General features: G+C 39.9%; 1 protein-coding gene across 1 annotated transcript in view; it reads left to right on the top strand.

Moving 5' to 3' along the window:
* The window catches only part of nrxn3a (neurexin 3a), a 220,619-nt gene that overhangs the window by 141,848 nt on the left and 53,900 nt on the right, over positions 1-24,871 (top strand). The window contains 8 exon segments of the mRNA XM_014408191.3: positions 1,846-2,049; positions 3,783-3,809; positions 7,139-7,258; positions 7,541-7,661; positions 7,747-8,007; positions 8,264-8,454; positions 10,383-10,556; positions 16,418-16,537. Coding sequence (XP_014263677.2) covers positions 1,846-2,049; positions 3,783-3,809; positions 7,139-7,258; positions 7,541-7,661; positions 7,747-8,007; positions 8,264-8,454; positions 10,383-10,556; positions 16,418-16,537 — 1,218 coding nt within the window.

Below are 24,871 nucleotides of genomic sequence, written 5' to 3'. Positions count from 1 at the left end.
CATTTGTCCCATATGGTCTTCCAGTATTGTTCCGTCTCCAGCCTTGGTGGGATTGTTCTCATATTGGTCCCCTGCCACTGAGAATATGCCTTGGACGATTCGGTGGAGTACAGCTGGTGTATACTGGTGGTCTCTATCTGTCTGGTACAAATCTTCAAGCGGCTGGTCAACACTGAATCCCCCCCACTACATTAGGCAGCTCTCTCTCACTCATCAGTAATGTATATATAATTTTAATTACCTATGGCCTTCCTTCACTTTGCATGCCAACCATTTGATTCAGTCTTTTAGAAAGTATTTTTATTTTATTTCCAGTCTGTATGTGAATGTGTCAATAACCAGGATCTCCTCAACCACAGTTACCTATTCTCTATAGCTCTGTGTTTCATAGTTTCATAGTTTCTTAATTAGTTTTCTTTGCCGCTACCAGGAGAATCTTAAACAGGTATTCGTCCTTTGGATGCACATTTCCTTTAAGATGACCCAAGTATAGGATCTGAAATGACCGTGGAAATTGTATATTCAAATATGTTAACAAGAGCTGAATGAATACCAATTTGGAGATGAGTTCATCCCATTTTTGTAATTTAATTTTTGGTGCTTCTATTGGCACTGATGAAAATAGGTTTAGTAATTGTGGCAGTATATTCATCTTTATCACCCTTATTCTATCATTTAATCTGAATTGGTAGGAAAACCATCTGTCAATGTCAAAGTTACCATCATTATAGTCATAGTTGGTTTGATATAGTTTTGTCTGGTTTTCGTTTATAGCTACACCCAAATATTTAAGTTATTTAGCTCCCCAATTTACTTTATATTAAAGTTCCTGATCTGGTAAGCGGTTGAACATGAAAATGTGGGTTTTCTGAATATTTATCTTACAGCCAGAGTACTCGCTAAATATATCTAATACTTGGACCAACCGAGTAAAGGAGTTTGTTGGGTTTGACAGATAAATCATAACATCATCTGAAAATAGGCTTATGGTATTTATCTGATTGGTCATTTCTTTTTCCTGTAATCAAGTCACTTTGCCTGATCATTTGGGCCAGTGGTTCAATATACAGAGTGAAAAGCATAGGAGTCAGGTGACATCCCTGTCTGGTTCCCCTGTGCAGCTCAAATTCCTGTTAAAGCCAGGAGAGGGACTAACCTGTGCTCCCAAAGTTGTGCACCACTCACTCCAAACACGAGTGGTGAATTGAGGCGCACAATCCAAAACAATGTCGAAGGGGATTCCATGAAGCCAGAGGATGTGGTCAGTAAGCAGCGAGGCAATTTCTAGAGCTAAAGGAAGCTTGGGGAGAGCAACAAAATGGACAGCTTTGGAGAAGCGATTGATGATGGTTAAGATGACAGTGTTACCAGATGGGCTCAGTGTGTTACCTGGGGATAAACCTTAAAGGGATGTGGAGACAGCTGGGTGGCCCATTTCTGGTGTCAGGCTTATCCAGCTGAGCATCCCAGAGCAGGGACTCAATCTCCCAACTCAGGGAACCAATGATGCAGTCCAGTGAAAGGGGACCAGACTTTCTGGGACAGCACATCAGGTTTGATGTTACAGGACCTTGGTCGATAGCTAATGTTGAGGTTAAATCTGGTAGAGGTGGATAATATCCACCTGGCCCGATGAGCATTGTAATACTTTGCAGTCCGGGGATATGCAAGGTTTTGGGATCTGTCTGTACTACAAAGGCATGCTCCTTCCAGCCAGTGCCTTTCTCTTGTAGGACCAGTTTGATGGCGAGGACTTATCATACTTCCTTTCTGTGGGAGAACAATAGTAAGAGAAAAAAAAACACATAAATGTATTTTACTTCTGTTCCTGACTTTCTCTTCCAGAGGCTTCAATCCTCTCCTATGATGGCAGCATGTATATGAAGGTTGTGATGCCGACCATCATGCATACTGAAGCTGAGGATGTGTCTTTGCGGTTTCGCTCCCAGCGGGCTTATGGTCTCCTCATGGCCACTACCTCCCGAGACTCAGCCGACACGCTACGGCTGGAGTTGGACGGGAGTCGCGTCAAACTCACGGTCAATCTAGGTATCGTATGCCCCACCCAGCCATCTGCCACTACACCTCCACCTTCACTGTGAGATGGTTTACCGTCGAGCGGTAACTTCTCCTTTTCTATTCTCTTTTTTTTCGTCTTTTCATTGGTTACTCATCACAGTGATCCCTCAAAGATTTCAACCATCTTTAGAACAGCAATCAGTTCTCTTTTGCATGGCTGTTAATGTGTGCATAAATCACCAGACAGCAATTACTGGAAACATTTAAAAATACATACATTTTACTTCACTATTAAATATGTTTGGAAACCTTTGAACCAGAAACGTGTACTCACTTTTGTTTATAGAACCTTTGAGACAGTAAAAGCAAAATAAGTAGAATACACATCATAAACAGGTTCTATATCTGGTTTCATTTTGTTGTTTTTATTTTATCTATTTTTTTAAAGAACAGACTGTGCTGAGATTTTCTCAGATGTAATCCGTAGTAAGAATAACCACTGATCCATCATTCAGCAGGATAGGATATAAAAGGAACAAGTTTTCTTTCTACGACCTTCATTTTTGTGTCTGACATCAGGTAATTTCTCTGTCACCCTGCTGTTGTTCTGGGTGTCTTTTTGTTTTTTGTTGCTCATGATAGTTTCTTTTTGTTATTAAATTTTGTGGTTTTTCAGCGTCTTCCTTTTGCTTGTTTTCCCATCAACTCCATTTCCCATCATGCTTTGTCAAAAGATGGTATTCACACCTTCAAAGGCCTTAAGCCTGCGGCCCGTCAGGCGAACAGCCCGAGAACAGAGCCCAGCAAAACCTACAGGTAGCTGCAACCCCAATGTTAAAAAGAAAAGACAAGAAGAAGAAATGGCAAAGAAACACGAGTCACAAACTGCATTTTGTCTGTTCTATATCGTACATACAGTTTGTCTTGTTTGATTAACGGTGGAAGTTGTATACCATTTAGATGAATTTTATGAGGCATACTCTTGTTTTTAATTTCAAAAATGAAGCGCCAATTGGTCAGTACTTTATATGACTTTCTATCCCATATTAATCCATGTAGTTTTGTACTAAGTGTTAATGTTAGTAGCCTGACCCTTTGATGGAGCGTAGCGACATGCAGGAACAGTATAGCAGGAGTTTTGATGCTTGGGGTTCCTGTGCTTCTGCACGGTGCTGGTGCTGACTGGATCGTGGCTGTTTGCTCCCACTTTTCTGTTGCGGTTGACGACACATGAAACCACCAGCCACATGGTGACCAACCCTCGCTGTCGCAGTGTGCGGCAGTTATTCTGGCCTTAGTTCAGATAATGAACTTGCTTTTTCTCAGTTACAAACGTTTATTTAAAAAAAAATCTGTTTGAATATCAGATCCATTTATAATTATTGTTTGTTTTTATTAAGTAACTGAGGCAATTTCACTGGTGCGGAGGCTTTGATTTAAATGCAAAGTCAAATAGTGTTGGGTCGGAAAACCCATGTAGCTGGTATTACAAGTGGCCATTTTTATGTAAATATAGCACAATTATTAATTACAGCACTGTTGATTAACAAAAGAGCAGAAATTAATGTATTGAGTAATGACATGTTATATTTATTACATGATTGTTTGACTTAGAGATCATTCTAAAGATAGACCAATGGGATGAAATGGCTGCCTTACTGCATGTGTACGTCCCCGGAAGGGTGGATTTTTTGTTTTTGGATGTCTGCAGCAGTAACCTTGAAGGATGCAATTTCATCTGTCATTTATTCTTCCCCATCTAGACTGTATCAGGATAAACTGTAACTCCAGTAAGTTAACACTCAAGTTTCATTTTGTTTTGTTTGTTAATGATATCGATGTTTTTTGTTTTTTAAAGAAGAAAGAAATGTAATTTTTCAAAATCCAACATCTTCTTATTTGAAGGGTGAGTTTGAGCAACATAAAGCAGTAGAAACAGACTCAGTGAAATAAATGGTGATGACATAATTCCTCATTTTATATATGCCAGAGGATCACAGATAAAATCAGTCTTCTGTTTCCTCTATACTCTACATAACCAATATTTAAAGAAGCTTTTATGAGATTAAATTACTCTTACCTTCCTTAGGAGAAAAAACGTGAATATACAGTAAATACAGTATATTTCACTATATTTGCCACCTTCTTTGGTACAGAGTGGGAAATAATAATTGAGAGCCAATACTAGCAGAGTACTACTGACATTTGTCGTCCAGTTTGGCGCTATGGCACCATATTGCCTCAGTAATGGAGACACTGGTACGGTAGATGAACAACCTTTTGGTGTTACCTCACAAGATGGAAATTAAAATTAGATGAAGATAAATATGAAATTTGGTAAGAATGTATGAAAAGGATGAGTAACTGTTATGTTCTGTGGTAGCAAACCAATAGAAATTGCTGGTGTAGAGCTTGTGCTTTAGCTGTAAGTTAGTACATATTGTTCTCTAAAGAGTGCAGTAATAGCCTGAAGTTAACACTGATGTAGGTAAATGACACTGAACAAGGTAAGTTATTATTAAACGATTATTATTAATCTGTCATTATTGGTTAGCACCAAAATGATGAACTTGACTAAATCATACAAGCCTCTGTCTTCAGTGGAACACGACTGAAAGCACTCAGATTTAAACTAAAGGGACTAAAGTAATTAGGTGTGTAAGCGTTCATGCCCAGCACATGAGTGCTCATGAACTACCTTTGATTTTATGTGAGGAATTTATAAACACCAAATATTAAAGCCTTATTTCAGGGGAAAACTTGACAAGCTAAACGATGTAACCATAAAAATTGAATTTTGTGAATCATTTTGAATTTGAGTGTTTGTTAAAACATTGATAATATCCATAATAATGCTATGATAAAACCCATGTAGAACTAGGAGCTATCACTCCTTATTTTTCAAAGCACACTAATAGAGAAATATAAATCCAAGGAAAAATTCACATGTTGTTTCATCAGGTGGACATTTTCAGTCCATTACTTTTTCTGTACAACGAGACAGTTTTTTAAACTGAAATTTGTGTTTCCATAAGTAATATGCATGCTAATGACAACTAGCTGAGTACTGACTGACAACGGGTGTACTTTACACTCCTAACACAAACCCAGATTCAAAAGACTGAAAAATCAAACAGTCTTTTAATTAAATGTAATATTTGACTATTTATTGAAGAAAGCGTGTTTTTCAGAGGAAACTAGTTCGCAGGATAGTTTGTCATGTTAGGGAACTTTCTAAGCATTTTTCAGGCTAGCTGTGATGAATCATTAAGCTCTTTCTACTTATAGTGTGTCTGTTGCTGTTTTACAGTCATTTCCAAGATCACTACGATTGCTTTTACTCATAATGGGGTAATGGAGATTCGATCAGCTTAAAGATGTAATCAAAATGATTTAACCCAATTTAGATTTTAATTTAAATACTCAAAGAATGTACATATTAAAAACTAATATTAATATTGATAATATTACACGTTATTGAGAATATGCATTATCCTTTGAGCTTTTTGATATGAATAATTATAAATGAGAAAAACTTTTAAAATTGTTTCCCACGTTTCAGACAGCTTCTTGAAAATTGATGATGATCAATCTCATCAACTTCTCGCCAACTTGCCTACATAATCTGTCTTTATAGGTTCACAGTGTTGGCATCTGTATTACTTGTGTATTTACTTGGTATTGGATCGATACCAAAAGTTGTAGCACCATGCATTAAACACATTGATGGGATGTTAGCTATCCACTTCCAGTCACTCAAATAAACAATTAAATATATGAGGTCCACCAAATTCTTGGAGCTGCTTGAGCAAAGGATAGGTTGGTCCAGCAACCATGGAAAAATATAATTACGTTTCTCGTCTACGGTTGTGAAAGATTAAGACTGAAGACTCAAACTAAGTTAAACTTTTCTTTAATTTTCTTTTTTACATTTCAGTGCACTGCCTCGACTGCCACAAAATACTGCAAATAGTTCTATAATTACAGACTTTGACATATGCTGGTGACATAAATGCCACCATGTCTCACATGCACACAAAATATTAATTTTAGTTTTGGATTGTTATGATGCAACACATCTTTTTATAAAATCTGCCTGTGATTGCTAAAATACAGGTGGTGCATCAATTGACCCTTACCCCACTTTCCTCTGCATTTCCATGTGTGGCATCGCTGATGTAAATGATGTAAATGTAAAGAAGAAAATGCTTAAATTAATTTAAAGATAAATGAATAAAACTGTATGACCAACCTGTTTTCCACATCAGTGCTAATTTCTTTTAAATCTCATGACTGTTTTCTAACCTGAAGTAGTTTCATACTTTTCTAAAAGGAAAGAATAGTTCTCCTCCTGCCCTGAGATCAGGTGTGGCTGAAGAAATGGTTTCCAATAATATAAAGCAGCCGTCCTCATCCTTTTTTGTGCCAGGGATCGGTTTATGCCCGACAATATTTTCACGGACCGGCCTTTAAGGTTTTGCGTATAAATACAACAAAATAAAACCAGTACTGTTACCAAAAAAAAAAAAAAAATTGATTCACACGGGAAAAAACCCTGTTAACACTGAAAACGCTAAAAAACGATAAAAACCCTGAAAAGCATGAATTTCGCACCTGAGCCTCGACTCTGGCAGCCCGGTACCAAACGACTCCGGTCCGTGGCCCGGGGCTTGGGCACCACTGATATAAAGCCCTAATGTTTGCTGAACACAAACATATAACACTGGTCATGTTAATAGCATTTTGTTATTGGAGCAGGAGATTAAGAAATGAAGATAAAAAAGCAGTGCAGAACATGGAAGGAATGACAGGAAGATTTCTTTAACTCTATGATGAGTAAAAGCAATTATTTCTACTGCTTAGCAGTCAGGTAAATGATATGAGCACAGATGTTTGACATCTGTGCTCATATCATTTACCCTGTGTAAATAAATGAATGACTATATCAAACCTTTGTTTCCCATCAGATCTAATTTCAATCCAATTTTTCCCTCATTTTTAAACCACTAACCAGGTTGTGGAAGACCTGTAAATGTTCCTATTGTCACTGGTGGGAAGCAAAGGTTTGGTTTTAGGCTCTCAGGATGTCCTTAACTTTGTGACTGACCATTGTTCTCAGGCAAGGGACCGGAGACCCTGTATGCTGGGCAAAAGCTCAATGATAATGAATGGCATACAGTGCGTGTGGTGCGTCGTGGCAAAACCTACAAGCTAACGGTTGACGATGATGTAGCAGAAGGTACTTGCCTCCATCAACTGGAAATATTCTTAGTATGTCTTTGTCAGTGTTATTCCACCATGCTACAGCATCTCGCCATAAACACTAAAGTCAGTGTGTAATTCTGCTCCAAAAAAGCAAGTACACATGTACCCATTAGTGTCAGTTTGCATTCATCTAATACTGTGTAATGTAATTTTCTCCTTAAATCAGCCCTTTTGTGTTAGTGTCAGACGGTGTTCTCTTTTCTTTTCGTTTTTTGTCTTTCTTTCAACCCTTCCCCTCCACCCTCCCCGTCTCCAGGCCAAATGGTGGGTGACCACACTCGTCTGGAGTTCCATAACATCGAAACAGGCATAATGACAGAGCGCCGATTTGTTTCTAGCATCCCATCCAGCTTTATTGGTCACCTCCAGAGCCTAAGGTATTTCTACTTCTAAGATGAATATTCTGTAGATTTTTAAAAATGTTTCCTTATTTTTGCCCACATGTTCTTTTCTTTTTCTCAGATTTAACGGCATGCTATACATTGACTTATGCAAGAATGGTGACATTGATTACTGTGAGCTCAATGCCCGCTTTGGGATTCGCTCCATTATCGCTGACCCTGTCACCTTCAAATCCAAGAGCAGCTATCTCAGCCTGGCCACGTTACAGGCCTACACGTCCATGCACCTCTTCTTTCAGTTCAAGACCACTTCACCAGATGGCTTCATACTCTTCAACTCTGGAGACGGCAATGATTTCATTGCTGTGGAACTAGTTAAAGGGTAAACTTTCCTTTAGAGGATACCTGTTAAACTTTTGTTAATGGTTGGTTGATTTTATTGTGTTCCAATAAGAATAACGAACAAACACATTTTTGTCAAAAGTCTGATATCCTGATCATGGCCGAACCTTCATTATAGGATAAAATTCATCTTTCTGTTATATTTTTACTAATTTGCAAATAGCAGATGTTTGTATTGCTATTTCACACTTGTTTTTGTTTTTAAACCCATATAACTAGTGATTTTTCTCTTGTAGGTACATACACTATGTTTTTGACCTTGGAAATGGGCCCAACCTCATCAAGGGAAAAAGTGAAAGGGCACTAAATGACAATCAGTGGCACAATGTGGCTATTACCCGAGACAACAGCAACACCCATACGCTGAAAGTAGATGCTACAGCCACTAGTCAGAGTATCAATGGTGCCAAGAATCTGGACCTTAAAGGTACACTCAAGATATGACTCAGTTTTTCATTTAGATATAGTGGTTGTTTGCTGCACTGATAAGAAACGAGTGTTTCGCTCTGTGGTATAGTGGTTAAGACATTTTACCTGACATGCAAAAGCTTCCTGGTTTCATTTTGGCAGGAGACACACAAACCATACCTCAAGCCCTTTGAGGGTTTTAAAAGATGCCTATAAATAAATGTATTATTATTATCATTATTATGAATAAACTTTATTACGATCTACTCAAGCTGCTTCAATTTCAGGACTATAGATGCACAATCCTCTTAGCTGTGTGTGCAGCGCGCCTTCAAGCCCAGTTTTTGACACTTTGTGGAGCATGCTGTAACCTTGGGGATATAAATCCAATAATTTCACAATTCAGAACGATGACGATGATCACTGTTGACTTAGTTAAATTTGAAGTTAAAGTTTAGGACTGCCAAATATTAATGACTAATTGTGTGGAGGATGGGCTCATGGCGTACATCCTTTGATGCCAACTGGTCAGCCAGCTTACTACTTACTTCTAACTTACCTTTAATCTTTTCATGGATGCTAGGCGTGACGTTGTCAGCAGGAAGTGTGGGTCAATATACTGACACTGAAATACTTCAGGACTATTCCCCAGTCGTGCCTTGATGCCGGTTTGCATTTGTGAAATGAAGGAGTTGGTTTTTGAAGAGAACAACTACCACGGCTGGGTATCGATTTTGATTTCTATAACTGACTCGACGGTCCCGATTCGATTCGATTCAGTTTTGACTCAGACAGTCAGAAATATTAGAATTCTGATGATTTATCAGCACATGTCCATATTTTTATATCTATGTATAAAAACAAAGCTGAGACTTCATCAGAGGTGTGAGCATCACAGCAGAGGCCTTTGTGTCAAAGTAACTGAGGATAAAACAGAAAAACAAGCAGATTTTTCTGGCCTATAACCTTAAAAATATTCTGCAGTAGAACAAAACCTAAAGAAAACTATGATACAACATGTGAACATTACCTGAGGCTATTTTTGAGGAAAAAAAAAAACAGCGGCCGGCAGCACTGTACACACTAGCAGACTGGTGCGTAATAAGCAAGCGAATGATGGAGACAACAGAGACGTTTGATGGTAAACTGGTCTGTGAGTACACTGAAAGAAAGCTGAAGTGCAATTTTATCGTGGTGGAAGCAAAACAGCAAAAGTACGAGGAAATGCATGAAGCGTAGTTTTGATCATTTTGTTTTGCTGATGGTTCAGCGAGTTTTGGTCAGAGAGTGACGAAACCTGCAGCTTCAGAATCTGTGAGATGTCGGTGTACGTGGCGTCGGGTGAACGATCCACGCTTTGTGTTTTACGTCTTTGTGTGGAATCCGTTTACCTGCTCTCATTTACTGTTTAGCTGTTTGGTGGTTGTTGAAATAGTTTTGTGAGCTTTAACCTGAGATTCTGACAAAATACTTTTATATTGAAATATTGATTCAGGATTTAGTGAATCGATCTCACTTTATTTAAACTAAAATCGATTTGGATAGAGGAAATTTATTTTTTAAAACCTCCCCCAATAACTGCATCAGACTTAACAAGACAGTGCAGACGGATCTTTCTGGTGTTCCCAGTAATGCAACAGTAAAATAGTTTGTGTGCTCAAGCAATAAGAAGGTGAATAATTAGCATACATTTGCAAATCAGCCAGCGTTGTATTCAGACAACAACAACAATAAAAATCCACGTACGTGTACAGCTGTCAAGAGGAAAAGCCTGTGTGATATGTGCGCTCTCTTTAGTTCGGTTTCGTGATTAATTAAAAGTTCTGTTTTGTTTGTCCTGATGTCGTTTAGATCTGAAAAGATTTCAACACAAATCTTTCTATAAATATCCATAATATTTTTAAAGATAATGTTCTCCTGCACTTTTACATTTTTTCTGTGCCCCAGGTGATCTGTTCATTGCTGGACTGGGTCCAGGCATGTATGGCAACCTGCCTAAACTGGTGGCTTCCAGAGACGGCTTCCAGGGCTGTTTGGCGTCAGTGGACCTCAATGGTCGTCTTCCGGATCTCCTCAACGATGCATTGTTTCGCAGCGGGCAGATTGAACGTGGATGTGAAGGTACACCGTCCCTCAAATCTCAGCCTGATTTAGACTACTACAACACAAACTTCAACTCCAACTCCAGCAGCCCTTTCTTCCTGCTCAATGCAAACAGTAGCTCTGCATCCATGAGACCGTATGGAAGGCGCTTCGTCTTATTAACTGTATTTGTTGCCTCACTTATTCACTGTTAGAATTCTGATCAAATCAGCTCCTCGTACAAAACCAAGTTATCGGCCACATCGGTCGCCTCCTTACAGAGCCTTCATCATCACTATTTATGCAGCCTTTGCTAATGCAAAGATTACCTCTCTTATTTTTTTTAATCTATGATGCTTTTGTAAAGTTTTTTTTCTGAATGATATGAATATTAAGTTTTATAACTGATTCAAAACAAAAACAGATTCTAATGGGTGCTGGCTCAGGTATGTCAGTAAAAGGACAAAAGACAGAGAGAGTCACTACATTTACATTTCCTTCAACATACTCACGTTATTCTTCACTTACACTAACTCTGAGAGTTGGCTACAATGCTTCTGACTACATATGCTGAACACTGTCCTGTGTCACGATGCCAATGATGTGTCAGTCCTGAGTGGATCATTGTTTACATCCATTTCAACCTTTAAAGCCCACAGAGTAATGGATTCAGATGAGACAATGCTACACAGTAAATAAAGTTCTCTCTGGTCTCAGAGCACTGTCATAAATGGTGACAAAATGACAACTATTTCTTTGTGTACATCATTGTTGAGGTCATTAACTATCATCATTTCTATTACTTTATTCATTTTTTGTACTCTCTATAGATGATTCATTACAGTAACCATAACTATCATTACTTTTGTGTTTGCCCTGGTTATTGTTACATCTGCAAAAATCTTTATCCTCACTGGGGCCACCAAACAAGATAGGACAACAGAAAGTAATGTATCCCATTACTGCACTGAAATGAGTATGTTACAAGGAAATGTTATATTTGGAATAGCATTAGGCGAAACATTGGACATGGACCCAAGTAGATTTTTTTATATGACAGTCGACATGCCTTTGAAACTTAAGCAACAAGAAAACATATTTTATGTCTGCACTGTGTATGTTCTGCCATGAACATGTAAATAGACCATATGAAGAAAAGTACAGGGGCGGCTACACATTACAAGTACAGGAGGTACTTGGTCATGGAAACCTATGCCATGAAGCGCCTTTGTTTCTGTGCCGATGTTGATGGGCAAGGCTGAAACTGTTAGTCAGTCAGCAGAGACTCTTACACACTTACGACGCAGCAATGCATGGCACCTTTACATGATCTGCCACTCTGTGGCTGACTTGTTAGGATTCCTAAATTATTCCACTTTGGAATAATACCATCACAACACCACAGTTCATTATGGAATATCCAGGAGGGAAGAAATTTCACAAACTGACTTCAAATGCTCGTATCCGATTGCATTTCCATGCTTGAACTCGGTGAGCTGTCAGAATGACCCATTCTTTCACTGCCGTTTGTAAATACAGATCTGATGGTTGGTGCTTGATTAGATACACCTGTGGCAACTGGACTGAAAATATCTTGGCTGTGGTTGCGTAGTAACAATGTCCTGATTTTGGTTAAAACATTCTCATTAAGTTGTTTTTTCATGACTCTCACACTTTACCAAGAGATCAAGCTGTTATATATCTATTATAAAAATCAAAGCTCAAAATTTATGTGACTCTTTTGAATAATATTTGGCACTTTCGATGGGAATCACTGTTTTTATTACATTTATTTTGTTAGACTACTGCTGTTTGAGGTAGCCGGGGTTTACAAATGGTCAGCTGCAGAAGTACAAAGCAAATAACAATGTAACTACTTCAAAAAATAGTTTATATCTTTATTTGTAGGATGTGCAGTTTTACATCTTGCCATTATTTCTGCATCAGGCTATATTTGGTATTCAGTTCACACAGACCTTTGTTCACAAAGACAAACTTGCCAAAGGTTTTAACATGTTCTGTGTAGCTACACCAAAATGGGCCGTTGAAACATTTTGCACAAGAAAACAAATGTCATTGTGGACAAAATGTTTCCATCTTCCTGTAAAAGTTGTGCATTTTTATTATTCACTTATTTATTTGTTGCTGTTTTATGGGCCATCTTCCACAATCTGTTTGCATGGACATCATTTTCTATACAGCAGTTTTTCTTATGCCTGCCATATCATTGAGTTGGAAATGTATGTATTGTACTTTTTGTTTTTCATGGAACATTTATTTAAAGAGCCCCATGTTAAACCAATAAATGTGCTAGCTGACATTTCATTTTAGTAGAAAAGAAACGGTATATGTCCTTGGTATAACAATCTGAATCAGAATGAAAACAATGTTATTTCATTGTACTGTATGCAGCGCAAGAAAGTATCGGTTGATTAATTTATTTTTCCAAATAAAATTTCATCAATCGCAGTTTGTTGGTCTTGTCCATGGCATTTTTGTGTGTTTGTATGATTTTTGTATGGTTTTCTTTTTCTTTTGCAATACACCACGATCAGCTCAACAGTCTTTTAAACTGTTTGAAATTTCATTGTTTGTAATTTCATTACAAGCTTTCATCACATTAAAAGTTTTTCTTGTTTGTTTGTTTGTAAGTTTGTTGCCTATATCGAAGCCCATCTGTAATTAGGGAGTTCAGACTGCAGCAATACATTTTGCCGTCACTAGAGGGCGATGCTGCACTGCTAACAAACAGCAAATAAGCATCAAAACTGAGCTTTAGGATTTTCTTATAAGCTAACGTTTAAAACAATCCCCCCTCGACGGTCAACATGACTTTGTCCCGAATACCTCCTTTAACTGAGCATCTTTGACGAGGTAAGTCTCCGGATTTGAGGTCGAATAACAATAAGTTTTTGTTCAGTATCATTGCAAACCAACCATTCAAGTTATAAAAAATAAACAATAATTTCCCAAACAAATGAATGTGTGTGAGTAACCAAAGTATACAAACAACAGCACACAAAGCAGTTTAACAAAACGTCTCGTTGCTCTTTATTTGTCATTATCATCCTAACATTCACAGAGTTATCGATGACACATTGTTATAGTGGCACAGTCGCGTTCTAACAGCACAAAGGTCTGGCTGGGCCTCTCCTCCTGCTCTGTGTACTCCACCTTCCTCTCAGTCCAAAGACATGCATGCCTGTTTAATTAATGATTCTAAATTGGCTGTCAGTGTGAATGTGAGCATGAATGATTGTTTGTCTCTCCACGTTAGTCCAGTAGACTAATGGCCTGTCCACACGCGTCTACCATGGCAGCTGGAATGGGCTTCAGCTCTCCTAAACATGAACTAGCTAAGCCGTTAAAACTGATGCATAGAGAACAGCCAAACAGAAAGTCTGAACAGAAATAACTGAAATGTACTATGCTTCATTTCAAATATAAAATAGTGTAGTTTATTTAAAGAATAAATACATTTTGCCACATTCCAATGAGAAAAAGATTTTTAGGGATAACTGTAGCAGTTGAATGATCTTTTACCAATTCAGTCCAATCAAAATTCAGTATTGAGTTTTATTCAATTTTATTTATATAATGCCAAATACAACAACAGTCACCACATGGACTTTAACAGCCATAAGACATTACATTATGATGACTGACAGGTAACGTGAATAACACTGATGATCACGTTATTCTGGCACCTATTATTGAGTGAGAGATATATAGATAATATTTTAAGGAGCAAGTGCAAGGACCAGATTGTGATGGTTAGATGATATGGTCAGAGCATCTCCTAAACTGCAGCTCTTATAGTTTGTTCTCACTCTGCAGTGGTATCTATCAAAAGTTTTTCCAAGGAAGGAACAGCAGTGACAGACAGGTTGTTCATGGGCAGCCAAGACTTCAGTGATGCGCATTCAATTTCCATTCAATTTTATTTATACAGCACCAAATCACAACAACAGTCGCCTCAAGGCGCTTTACATTGTAAGGTAGACCCTAATACATACAGAGAAAACCCCAACAATCATATGACCCCCTATGAGCAGCACTTTGGCGACAGTGGGAAGGAAAAACTCCCTTTCAACAGGAAGAAACCTCCGGCAGAACCAGGCTCAGGGAGGGGCGGGGCCATCTGCTGTGATTGGTTGGGGTGAGAGAAGGAAGACAGGATAAAGACATGCTGTGGAAGAGAGACAGAGGTTAATAACAGATATGATTCAGTGCAGAGAGGTCTGTTAACACATAGTGAGTGAAGAAGAAACACCCAGTGCATCATGGGAATCCCCCAGGAGCCTAATGCAGCATAACTAAGGGGTCATTCAGGGTCACCTGGTCCAGCCCTAACTATATGCTTTAGCAAAAAGGAAAGTTTGAAGCCTAATCTTGAAAGTAGAGATAGTTTCTGTCTCCCGAATCCAAACTGGAAGCTGGTTCCACAGAAGAGGGGCCTGAAAACTGAAGGCTCTGCCTCCCATTCTACTTTTAAATACTCTAGGAACAACAAGTAGGCCTGCAGAGCGAGAGCGAAGTGCTCTAATAGGGTGATATGGTACTACAAGGTCATTAAGATAAGATGGGGCCTGATTATTTAAGACCTTGTATGTGAGGAGCAGCATTTAGATCTGGGGCCAATGAATGGAAGCCAATACAGGATAAATTACATTAGTCCAGCCAAGAAGTAATAAATGCATGAACTAGTTTTTCAGCGTAACTCTGAGACAGGATATTTCTAATGTGCATGAAAAATGAAGGGTGGCCTATGTTTTCCAGTCCAACCGATCAACTACTGTAGCTCAAATTGCTGAAAAATGACACTGATTATTATAGAAAGGTGTCAGAATACACAGTCCATTGCAGTTTGCTGTGTTTGGGGCTGCATAGTTGCAGACCCATGCCCATGCTGACCCCTGTCCACTAACAATGTTCACACGAGCATCAGAACTGTACCCCTAACTAATGGAAGAAGGTAGCCTGGTGTGATTAATCATGTTTCCTTTTACATTGCATGGATGGCCGGGTGCGTGTGTTGCTTACCTGGGGAACACCTGACAGCTGAAGAAGACAAGCCAGCAGTGGCAGTGTGATACTCTGGGCAATGTTTGGGGAGACCTTGGGTCCTGCTAAGCATTGTTGCAGACCATGCACACCATTTCATTGGACTGGGACCTAGACAATATTAGGCAGGTGATCATAATGGTATGCCTGATCACTGTATATTTTAAGATAAAGACCCAGCAATAATAGAGTGAAACCTAATGCCAAGTATGTATCTGTTTAAAAACCACATTTCTAAGATTTGTAGGGATTTTTAGGAAGGCTTATGAACTAGATAAGTATGGAGAGAGAACAGGGAGAGACCAGAGAGACATGGGGACACAAATCACTTCCACAGGAGACACCGGTGATGAGACAAAGACAAGAATGGGACAGACTGGGCACGGAAGAGAATCAAGAACTTAAAATATAAATGAAAAAACTATGGACTACTAAACTCAAAACTAACTGATACATAGCTTTAATGTAAGTATTTCTTAAATTACCCAGGACCAAAACACTGAGTAGCTCCGTAATTACCCTGAGTGTGTGAAGACTTCCCATTTACATGTACAAAATGTAAACTATTCAATAGATTTGCTTCAAATCTCTGTACTAAAGTATTGTGGTCAGTGGTAATGAATGCTGCATTGAGGCAGCACACGCACAGAGGTGAGTCCTCTGTCAGTGGCCATAAGAAGATGAGTCCTCTTCAGTACCACTGTTTCTGTACCCTGATCATAAACCGTTCCTCTCATTCTTTAGTATAGGAGAATCATATACATATTTTGAGCTGCAACACTGAACTGAAGCCAGTTTTGCCAGTTTTGTGTTTGCTTCTTTTGTCTGATCCCCAGGACCCAGCACTACCTGCCAAGAGGATTCCTGTGCCAACATGGGCATTTGCATTCAACAGTGGGAGAACTACACCTGCGACTGCTCCATGACTTCATACACCGGCACACAATGCAATGACCGTGAGTAATATCTAATGTCACATTCATACAATATCACTTTTTTGTGACCAGTGAGTGACAAATGTGAGATTCAAGAAAAAAATTAAAATGGAGAACATTCAATGTGTTGACTGCATATTAATACACATGTTGCAAGTCAGCTTTATATTCTTAGAAATATGTAGCCTATACACTAAATATTAATTTAGCTGAACCTTAGTGGTGGTGAGTGGCACTGATGTATGCTTAGTATTAAGTCTTCCTAGCTATGGATTCCAATTACAAAGAAAAATCATGGACAAAAATGAAGGATTTAACATTGTGTGGACATGTTTCTTTGTTTACCGGCTTGCGTGTGTGCTTGATGTGCAGCAAGATATTAAGCAAAATTATTTGGGAAGACATTTCCACAACAAGCTCTGTGAAATTGCTGAACAGTATCTGTGTGGATGTGAGACACAAAGAACAATTTCCAAGCTGCTGAGAAAAGCTGAGTAGAGCAAACTCCTAGTCTTGTAGTTGTGTTCACAAGTGGTGAATAGATGAAAGAGTCGGTTGTAAAAAAAAAACTCATTCAGTCTCTGAAGAGGATGTTCTTTCCCAATACATTCATCCGTGGTGCTAAACCAAAATAATGTAACTCCAGTGCTGCTAGGGTACAGAACAAAACTGTCAAACACACTAGTGCATCTGACCGTGCCAGCAAACACGCTAACATATCAGTATGAAACCAAATAGTCTGCTGCTAATTCTCTTATTAATCTTAAAACAGATTAGTGGGGGGGTCACGTGACGTCAATGGCGGAGTAGCTGTGTTTCTCGCCCGCTCCCGCAGCTTGGCATTTGTTTAGGCCTTTATATGTCTTATTTGGTTAAAGTCTCTGTTTATTTCGACTTTTAAACTTCGTACGATGCCAAGCACCCAGAAGAAGCTCAACCTTGGGTCGAAACCGGGCAAATCCGGAGGAAATCACCCTCCGCTCAGCGATCATGCTGTAGCGGTTATGGCGGAGGCCCAGTCGCTCCCACTTCTCGACCGAATGGACATCGACAAATTGGTGGAGAGGATATCGGCGGAGGTGCTGAGGGCGGTGGAGGCCTCCTTTGAGAAGAAGATTGATCCAGTTCTGAAAAGACTGGAAACATGCGCAGCTAACATCTCTGCATTGGATGTTCAAATGAAGGAGGCAGAGGCACGTATATCAACGCAGGAAGATGTTACAGTGGGATATGGCGCCAAGATTTCTGAAGTGGAGCTCAAGCTGGAGGCCGCTTTGGATAAGATTGATGACTTGGAGAACAGGAGCCGACGGTGTAACATACGTGTTATTGGGCTACCCGAAGGCAGTGAAGGTACCAACCCTGTGTCTTTTTTCAAAACGTGGTTACCGGAGTTGGTGGCTGTGAGTTTCAAGGGCGGCGCTGTTAAAATCGATCGCTGCCACCGGGTGCTTGCACGCCTCCCTTCCAGTGCCCAGCGACCCCGCGCGGTCATCATAAAGCTCCACAACTTCCAGGATAAAGCACGGATCATGCAAGCGGCTAGGAGGAAGCAGTCCTTATTTCATAATGGCATTCCTATTATGATATTCGAGGACTTCTCCGCCGCTGTTCTGAAGAAACGCCAGGGATTCTACCACGTCAAACAACGCCTTAGGGAGATGGGTGTCCCCTTCGCTATGATGTACCCGGCTGTCCTTAGGATCAAGATCGATGGCCAGGAGAAATCTTTTAGATCTCCAGAAGCAGTCTCAGCTTACCTGGATAACGTACCTCAAGGGGCGGGGCCGCGCTCATCCTCGGTGGCTCCAGTGGACTGTTGATCTGTGCTCCTGTCCCATACCTGAGGCATTCGCCAATCCCTCGTCTCCTCCTCCTCCTCCTTTTTTTTTTTTCTTTTTCTTCCTTCCCTGTTTATTATTATTGTTATTTTTTCTGTTTGGTTTCTTTTTTTCTTTTCGGGTCTGCGCGGAGATAATAACCCCATACACATAGACTATTTTATTTAGCCATTTATAATCCGAATCCTTGTTTTAGCTGCGGGCGGGCAGCTGTTTCACGTTACTGATTGAGAAAAGACTCGTACTCTGGTCCAGCATCGTTCTATGTCCAAGTTGGAAAGTTTGCTTGCGCCCCCTGCTGGGCGTTGGAGACCTTTGTCTGACCTCCATACTCACTGGTTTCTTGACGGTTCTGTTTCTTGTAAATAGTTTTTTGTTAATTGTTAGCAAAGCAGTACGTTTGTTTTTCTATGTGTATTTTACTTGCCACTGGTGTTGTAGAGCAGTGTTTGGCCTACATATCAGCTATGCTTTGGTCACCTGAGCGTGGTTCCATGCTTATTTCAAATGTTGTATGATAAGTGATAATTCAATGTTAAATGTTTGTTCCTGGAATGTAGGAGGTATACATAACCCTGTTAAACGGAAAAAAATATTGAGCTTTCTTAAGAGGGAGAATGTACATGTTGCCTTGTTGCAAGAAACTCACCTGTCTCCTCAGGAGCATCTAAAACTGAAACGTGATTGGGTCGGTCAAGTTTTTAGTTCCTCCTTTACGAGTAAGAGCCGCGGTGTAGCCGTTTTAATACATAAACACCTACCGCTGACAGTTGACCAAACAATTTGTGATAAGTCTGGTAGATATGTTTCCTTAAAAGGCACCCTAGGTGGTCAGGCGGTGTCATTTCTGAATATTTACTTTCCGCCAGTACAGTCTAGCGACTTTATTGCTCATATTTTCTCTTCCTTTTCTGATTGGGTTTGTGATAATTCTGTGATAGCCGGTGATTTTAACTGTTATTTTTCTACAACTAAGGACAGATCCCCTCCTAAACAAATTCAAATGTCTACAAGGGCCAAAGCACTTTTAGATACTTGTAACGAACTTGATCTGGTTGATACCTGGCGGACTCTTCATCCTAACGATAAAGAATTTACTTTTTTTTCCGGTGTTCATAGAACAAGTAGTAGGATCGATCTCGTTTTCACCCCCAAGCGATCACTGGGAAACATTTTGAGATGTACAATAGGCGATATTATTATATCAGATCATGCGCCGGTCTTTGTTCAGCTAAGTGATCTAAATCCTGTCCCTCGGTCTCATACCTGGAGATTTAACAATTTTTTGATTCACGACCCAAAATTCGAAATATTTTTAAATGATCAGCTTGAACATTTTTTAAAGGTCAATGCAACCCCTGAAGTTTCTCCAGGCCTGCTTTGGGACACCCTGAAGGCTTACACCCGTGGACTGATTATATCATATTCAGCAGGCCTGAAGCGGAAAAATCAGATGGAACAACGGAAATTGGAACTGGAATTGCACGAACTGCAAGCTAAACATAATGAATCACCTTCAGAGCAATTAAGGAATGAAATTCAGGTGGTTAAAACAGCTTTGGAGGCACTATTAACAAGAAAGGCTGAGAAATCTCTTTTCTTCATGAGGCAGAGGTTGTATGAGTTTGCTAATAAACCTAACCGCTATCTGGCTAATCTTCTTCATAATAAGGGTGCTGGTTGTAATATCCCATGTGTTAGAGACTCATCTGGTTTACCTAAATATGACAATTTAATTATTAATGATACTTTTAAAACTTTTTACAAGCAGTTATATACCTCCCAGTTTAAATCAACATTGGAACAAGGTATGCATCACTTCTTCTTAGGACTAAATTTACCTAAAGTTACTGAAATCCAAAGGGATGATTTATGTAAACCTATAACGCAAAGTGAAATTTTGAAAGTTATTCAGATGCTTCCAAATAACAAAGCCCCGGGTCCAGACGGGTTCACAGGGGAATTTTTTAAGAAATTTAGTACGATTCTGACTTCCCCACTGTATAAGATGCTTCTGTCCTCTTTTGAGGCAGGCACTCTCCCCCCCTCCTTAATGGAGGCTAATATTTCGCTAATTCTGAAGAAGGGGAAACCTCCAGAAGAATGCGCCTCCTATAGGCCTATATCTGTTTTAAATCTTGATTTGAAGATACTTGCTAAGGTCCTGGCTGTACGTCTTGAGCCAATACTACCTTCGATCGTTGAGAATGATCAAACTGGTTTTATACGGGGGCGGTATTCCACACATAGCGTGAGGCGCCTACTTAACATTATTCAGCACTCATCTTTGTTCAACCCTGAGGCTCTAGTCATCTCACTTGACGCTGAAAAGGCCTTTGACCGTCTGGAATGGCCGTTTCTTCTTTTCACACTTCAAGAATTTGGTTTAGGTGACAACTTCGTTAAATGGATTCAGATCCTTTATACTTCCCCTCTTTCGGCAGTGATTACCAATGGTTATAGGTCGGACAATTTCAGTATTGAACGTGGCAGTCGGCAGGGCTGTCCGCTGAGCCCTTTGTTATTCGCCCTGGCTATGGAACCCCTTGCCACAGCCATTAGGAAGGATGCTGCTATTGAAGGACTCTGTTTGAACAATTCTCAACATAAGATTTCACTTTATGCAGATGACGTCTTAATTTTTCTAAATTCTCCTGCTCACTCAATTCCTAGATTAGTTGCGTTAATTTCCCAATACGGCTCCTTCTCAGGCTACAAGATCAATTTTTCTAAAAGTGAGGCTATGCCCCTCTCTGTTCTAAATGAGGTTGATCCACACATTTCTCAGCCTTTTCGTTGGTCTCCCTCCGGTTTCACTTATTTAGGGGTAAAGATTTCACCGAATCTAAAAGAAATGTACAGTCTGAACTACACCCCTTTAATTCAGACCATCAATCGCGATTTGGGTAGGTGGTGCAGCCTCCCTCTGTCTCTCTTAGGTCGTATTCATCTGGTCAAGATGAATATCCTCCCTCGCCTCTTGTATTTATTCCAGATGTTACCGCTTGCTCTGTCCAAAAAGGTTTTGTCAAAATTAAATGGTTCAATTATTTCTTTTATATGGCGTAAGAAAAGACCTAGGCTGAGATACAGTTTTCTGTGTTTGCCGGTTCAGAAAGGCGGTCTTGCCGCTCCCTCCTTCCCACAATACCTCTTGGCTGCACAGTTTAAATTTCTTACAGAATGGTTTCTGGACGATCCGGATTCCATTTACCTCAGCGCTGAGTCCGCTTCTTTAAAGGGTATCCGTTGCGGAACCTGCTATATATTTCCTCAGGTAAAGCCACAGTTCTAACACAAGATAATATGGTGCTAAAGAATATGCTCGTTGTTTGGCGCAAAGTCAGGCGCCTGGAAGGATATTATAATTGTTTCTCCCTTCTTACTCCTATTCATGAAAACCCTGACTTCTTACCTGGTCTTCGGGCTGGTTTTGAGGACTGGTCTCAAAAAGGGATTAATACAGTGGGTGATCTTGTTCATGAGAACTCTCTTCTTACTTTTAATCAACTGAAAAGCAAGTTTGGTCTGACCAATAAGGATTTTTTGAAGTACTTTCAGGTAAAGCACTATATTACTTCTAAATTGAAGGATTTTAATGGAGGGTTTGGTCTTTCTCCTATAGAATCACTCATGGTAAAAACTACCCAACTAAAATGTATCACTAAAAAGATTTATAACATTCTGTCTGATCTTAGAATGGATGACTCTAACAAAATCAAGGGCCAATGGGAATCAGACGTAGGCGCTATAGATGCTGAAGCTTGGGATGAGTTGTGTTGTCGTCCTTTTAAAGCCTTGGCATCTAATTCTATTTGGGAAAGGCAGTTTAAACTTATAAATAGGCTTTATATTACACCCGAGAAGAGACACATGATGTTTCCAGCTTTGCCTAATCTCTGTAACAAATGTCAGTCTGCTGTTGGTTCCTTTTTTCATTGTCTGTGGAGCTGCCCTGTTATTCTACAGTTTTGGAGATCACTCATAGATAAGCTATGTACTATATTTAATTGCCGACTGCATCTGGGTCCAAGGACTTGCCTGTTAGGACTGAACGATGAGCTACCTGCCGGCTTTCGCAGCAAAGATCTCCTTCACATACTGCTGCACTACGCTCGAAAGTGCATTATGGTACTGTGGATTTCTGATAAGGCCCCATCTGTCAACCAGTGGCTACAGTCTGTGATATGTATCATGCCAATGGAAGCCTTCTCTACAGCACTTAAGGACAAACCTTTCCTTTTCTATCGCATATGGGACCCTTTTTTGGCCCACTTGAACACTCCTTCTGCTCAGAGGTTGAAATCGGGCTTACGGGATTTAGCCTGGCAACAAAGGGACGATTGTTAACCTTTTTCATTGTTTATGAATATTGCTGTTGGCTTTCTCTTTCTGCCTTCCACGTCCTGCTATACATGTAGATGCATCTTTGTCCTGTGTGTGTATATGCTGGTCACTGCTGTTTCCCTGCTTTGCAATTAAAAGTTCAAAAAAAAAACAAAAAAAAAAACAGATTAGTGTGTTTACAATTGAAGTGTTCTCTCAAGTTTTATCATAAACATTTTGTATTTTTGTATGTCTCATATAAGCTTGTTCACAAAAATGCATTTTACAAGAAAAACCTCACTCAGGCCAGCAGGAGTCACTGTATGGAGCACTGAAATCCAAAGCATCTCTCCATGAGAGATCAAATTAGATGAACTGAGTTGCATTGAGTTAAAAAACGATAAAATTCAGAGTGGCAAAAGAGCCATAGTTAGCTTCACGATAGTGTTTGGCTGTCACATACACTTTTTTGTCTTCTCAAAGAGGTTGTTTAGGTGCTCTCTTTATTTGTCCAATATAACCTTGAGCACAGGGGCATTTGAGCTTGTCGACTGTGATGTTGTGCTGCAGTTTATGAACTGTCTAACAGGAAACTTCTTACCACTGTGTGGAAAAGTAAAAAAACACATAGTAATAGTAGTAAATATACAGTTTTGTTATGTGCATGCATTTGTCACATCTGTAGTTTTGCTTCAGATGATTCAGCCATTAGAATCTGCCATTGTCTTTTAACTATATCCTTAAGTTGCTGATCATTATGGTTAAATTCAGTGATGAAGGTTATTCTTTTTGTTTTTTGAATTGAGTTTCTTTTTTCAGTCCTTCAGCTCTTGATTATATTAAAGTGTAGTTGTAAGTTTTGTCAGTTGTGTAAGAGTGGCACTTTCCTTTTTAAATCTTGAATATCCTTAACCTGGTTTTAAATTCCTCTTCCAGAAGTTTGAGCAATTTCTCCTAAGGTGGAAGAACTTCCCCATCTTGGATGCTTGCTTGTCAGGAAAAGTATTGCATAGTTTTTTTATAGGTTTGTGCTAAGTTAAAGTAGTGCTGAGTCATTACTACTATTCTATGCCTTTTCAAGGTGGTAACATTGTATAAAATCCCACGATTTTATCATTTCATCTGAAACAGGGCTCGTTGAACTATTCAAAAATGTACTGGTTAAGGGAGGGCAATGAGTATACAATAACTTTGTTTTATAATTTTTTTACTACAACATTCTGATGTCAGCTTTTGCTTTTATTACAATATGTTCTCATAATCAGTTTTTAAAGATCATTTATGCTCTTCTCTGAGCCCTTGGTACTTCTCCAGCTTCTCGTGTTGCTTCTTCCTGATGTTGCTGTCATTTGGAACCGCTACATCGATCACTACGGCCGTCTTCTTCTGTTTGTCTACCACCACTATGTCCGGTTGGTTAGCCACCACCATTTTGTCCGTCTGTATCTGGAAGTCCCACAGGATCTTAGCTCGGTCATTCTCCACCACCCTTGGGGGCATCTCCCATTTTGACCTCGGGACTTCCAGGTTATACTCGGCACAGATGTTCCTGTACACTATGCCGGCCACTTGGTTATGGCGTTCCATGTATGCCTTGCCTGCTAGCATCTTGCACCCTGCTGTTATGTGCTGGATTGTCTCTGGGGCATCTTTACACAGCCTGCACCTGGGGTCTTGCCTGGTGTGATAGACCCCAGCCTCTATGGATCTTGTGCTCAGAGCTTGTTCTTGTGCTGCCATGATTAGTGCCTCTGTGCTGTCTTTCAGTCCAGCTTTGTCCAGCCACTGGTAGGATTTCTGGATATCAGCCACCTCCTCTATCTGCCGGTGGTACATACCGTGCAGGGGCCTGTCCTTCCATGATGGTTCCTCGTCTCCCTCCTCTTTCTTGGGTTTCTGCTGCCTGAGGTATTCACTGAGCACTCGGTCAGTTGGGGCCATCTTCCCAATGTATTCTTGGATGTTCGTTGTCTCATCCTGGACTGTGGTGCTGACACTCACCAGTCCCCGGCCCCCTTCCTTCCGCTTAGCGTACAGCCTCAGGGTGCTGGACTTGGGGTGAAACCCTCCATGCATGGTAAGGAGCTTTCTTGTCTTTATGTCAGTGGCTTCTATCTCCTCCTTTGGCCAGCCTATTACCCCAGCAGGGTACCTGATCACGGGCAGGGCGTACGTGTTGATGGCCCGG

The sequence above is a fragment of the Maylandia zebra genome, linkage group LG19 (assembly GCF_041146795.1).
Source record: "Maylandia zebra isolate NMK-2024a linkage group LG19, Mzebra_GT3a, whole genome shotgun sequence".
Taxonomy (NCBI): domain Eukaryota; kingdom Metazoa; phylum Chordata; class Actinopteri; order Cichliformes; family Cichlidae; genus Maylandia; species Maylandia zebra.
The sequence above is the reverse complement of the archived record's forward strand: the minus strand, read 5'-3'. Positions and strand labels throughout refer to the sequence as shown.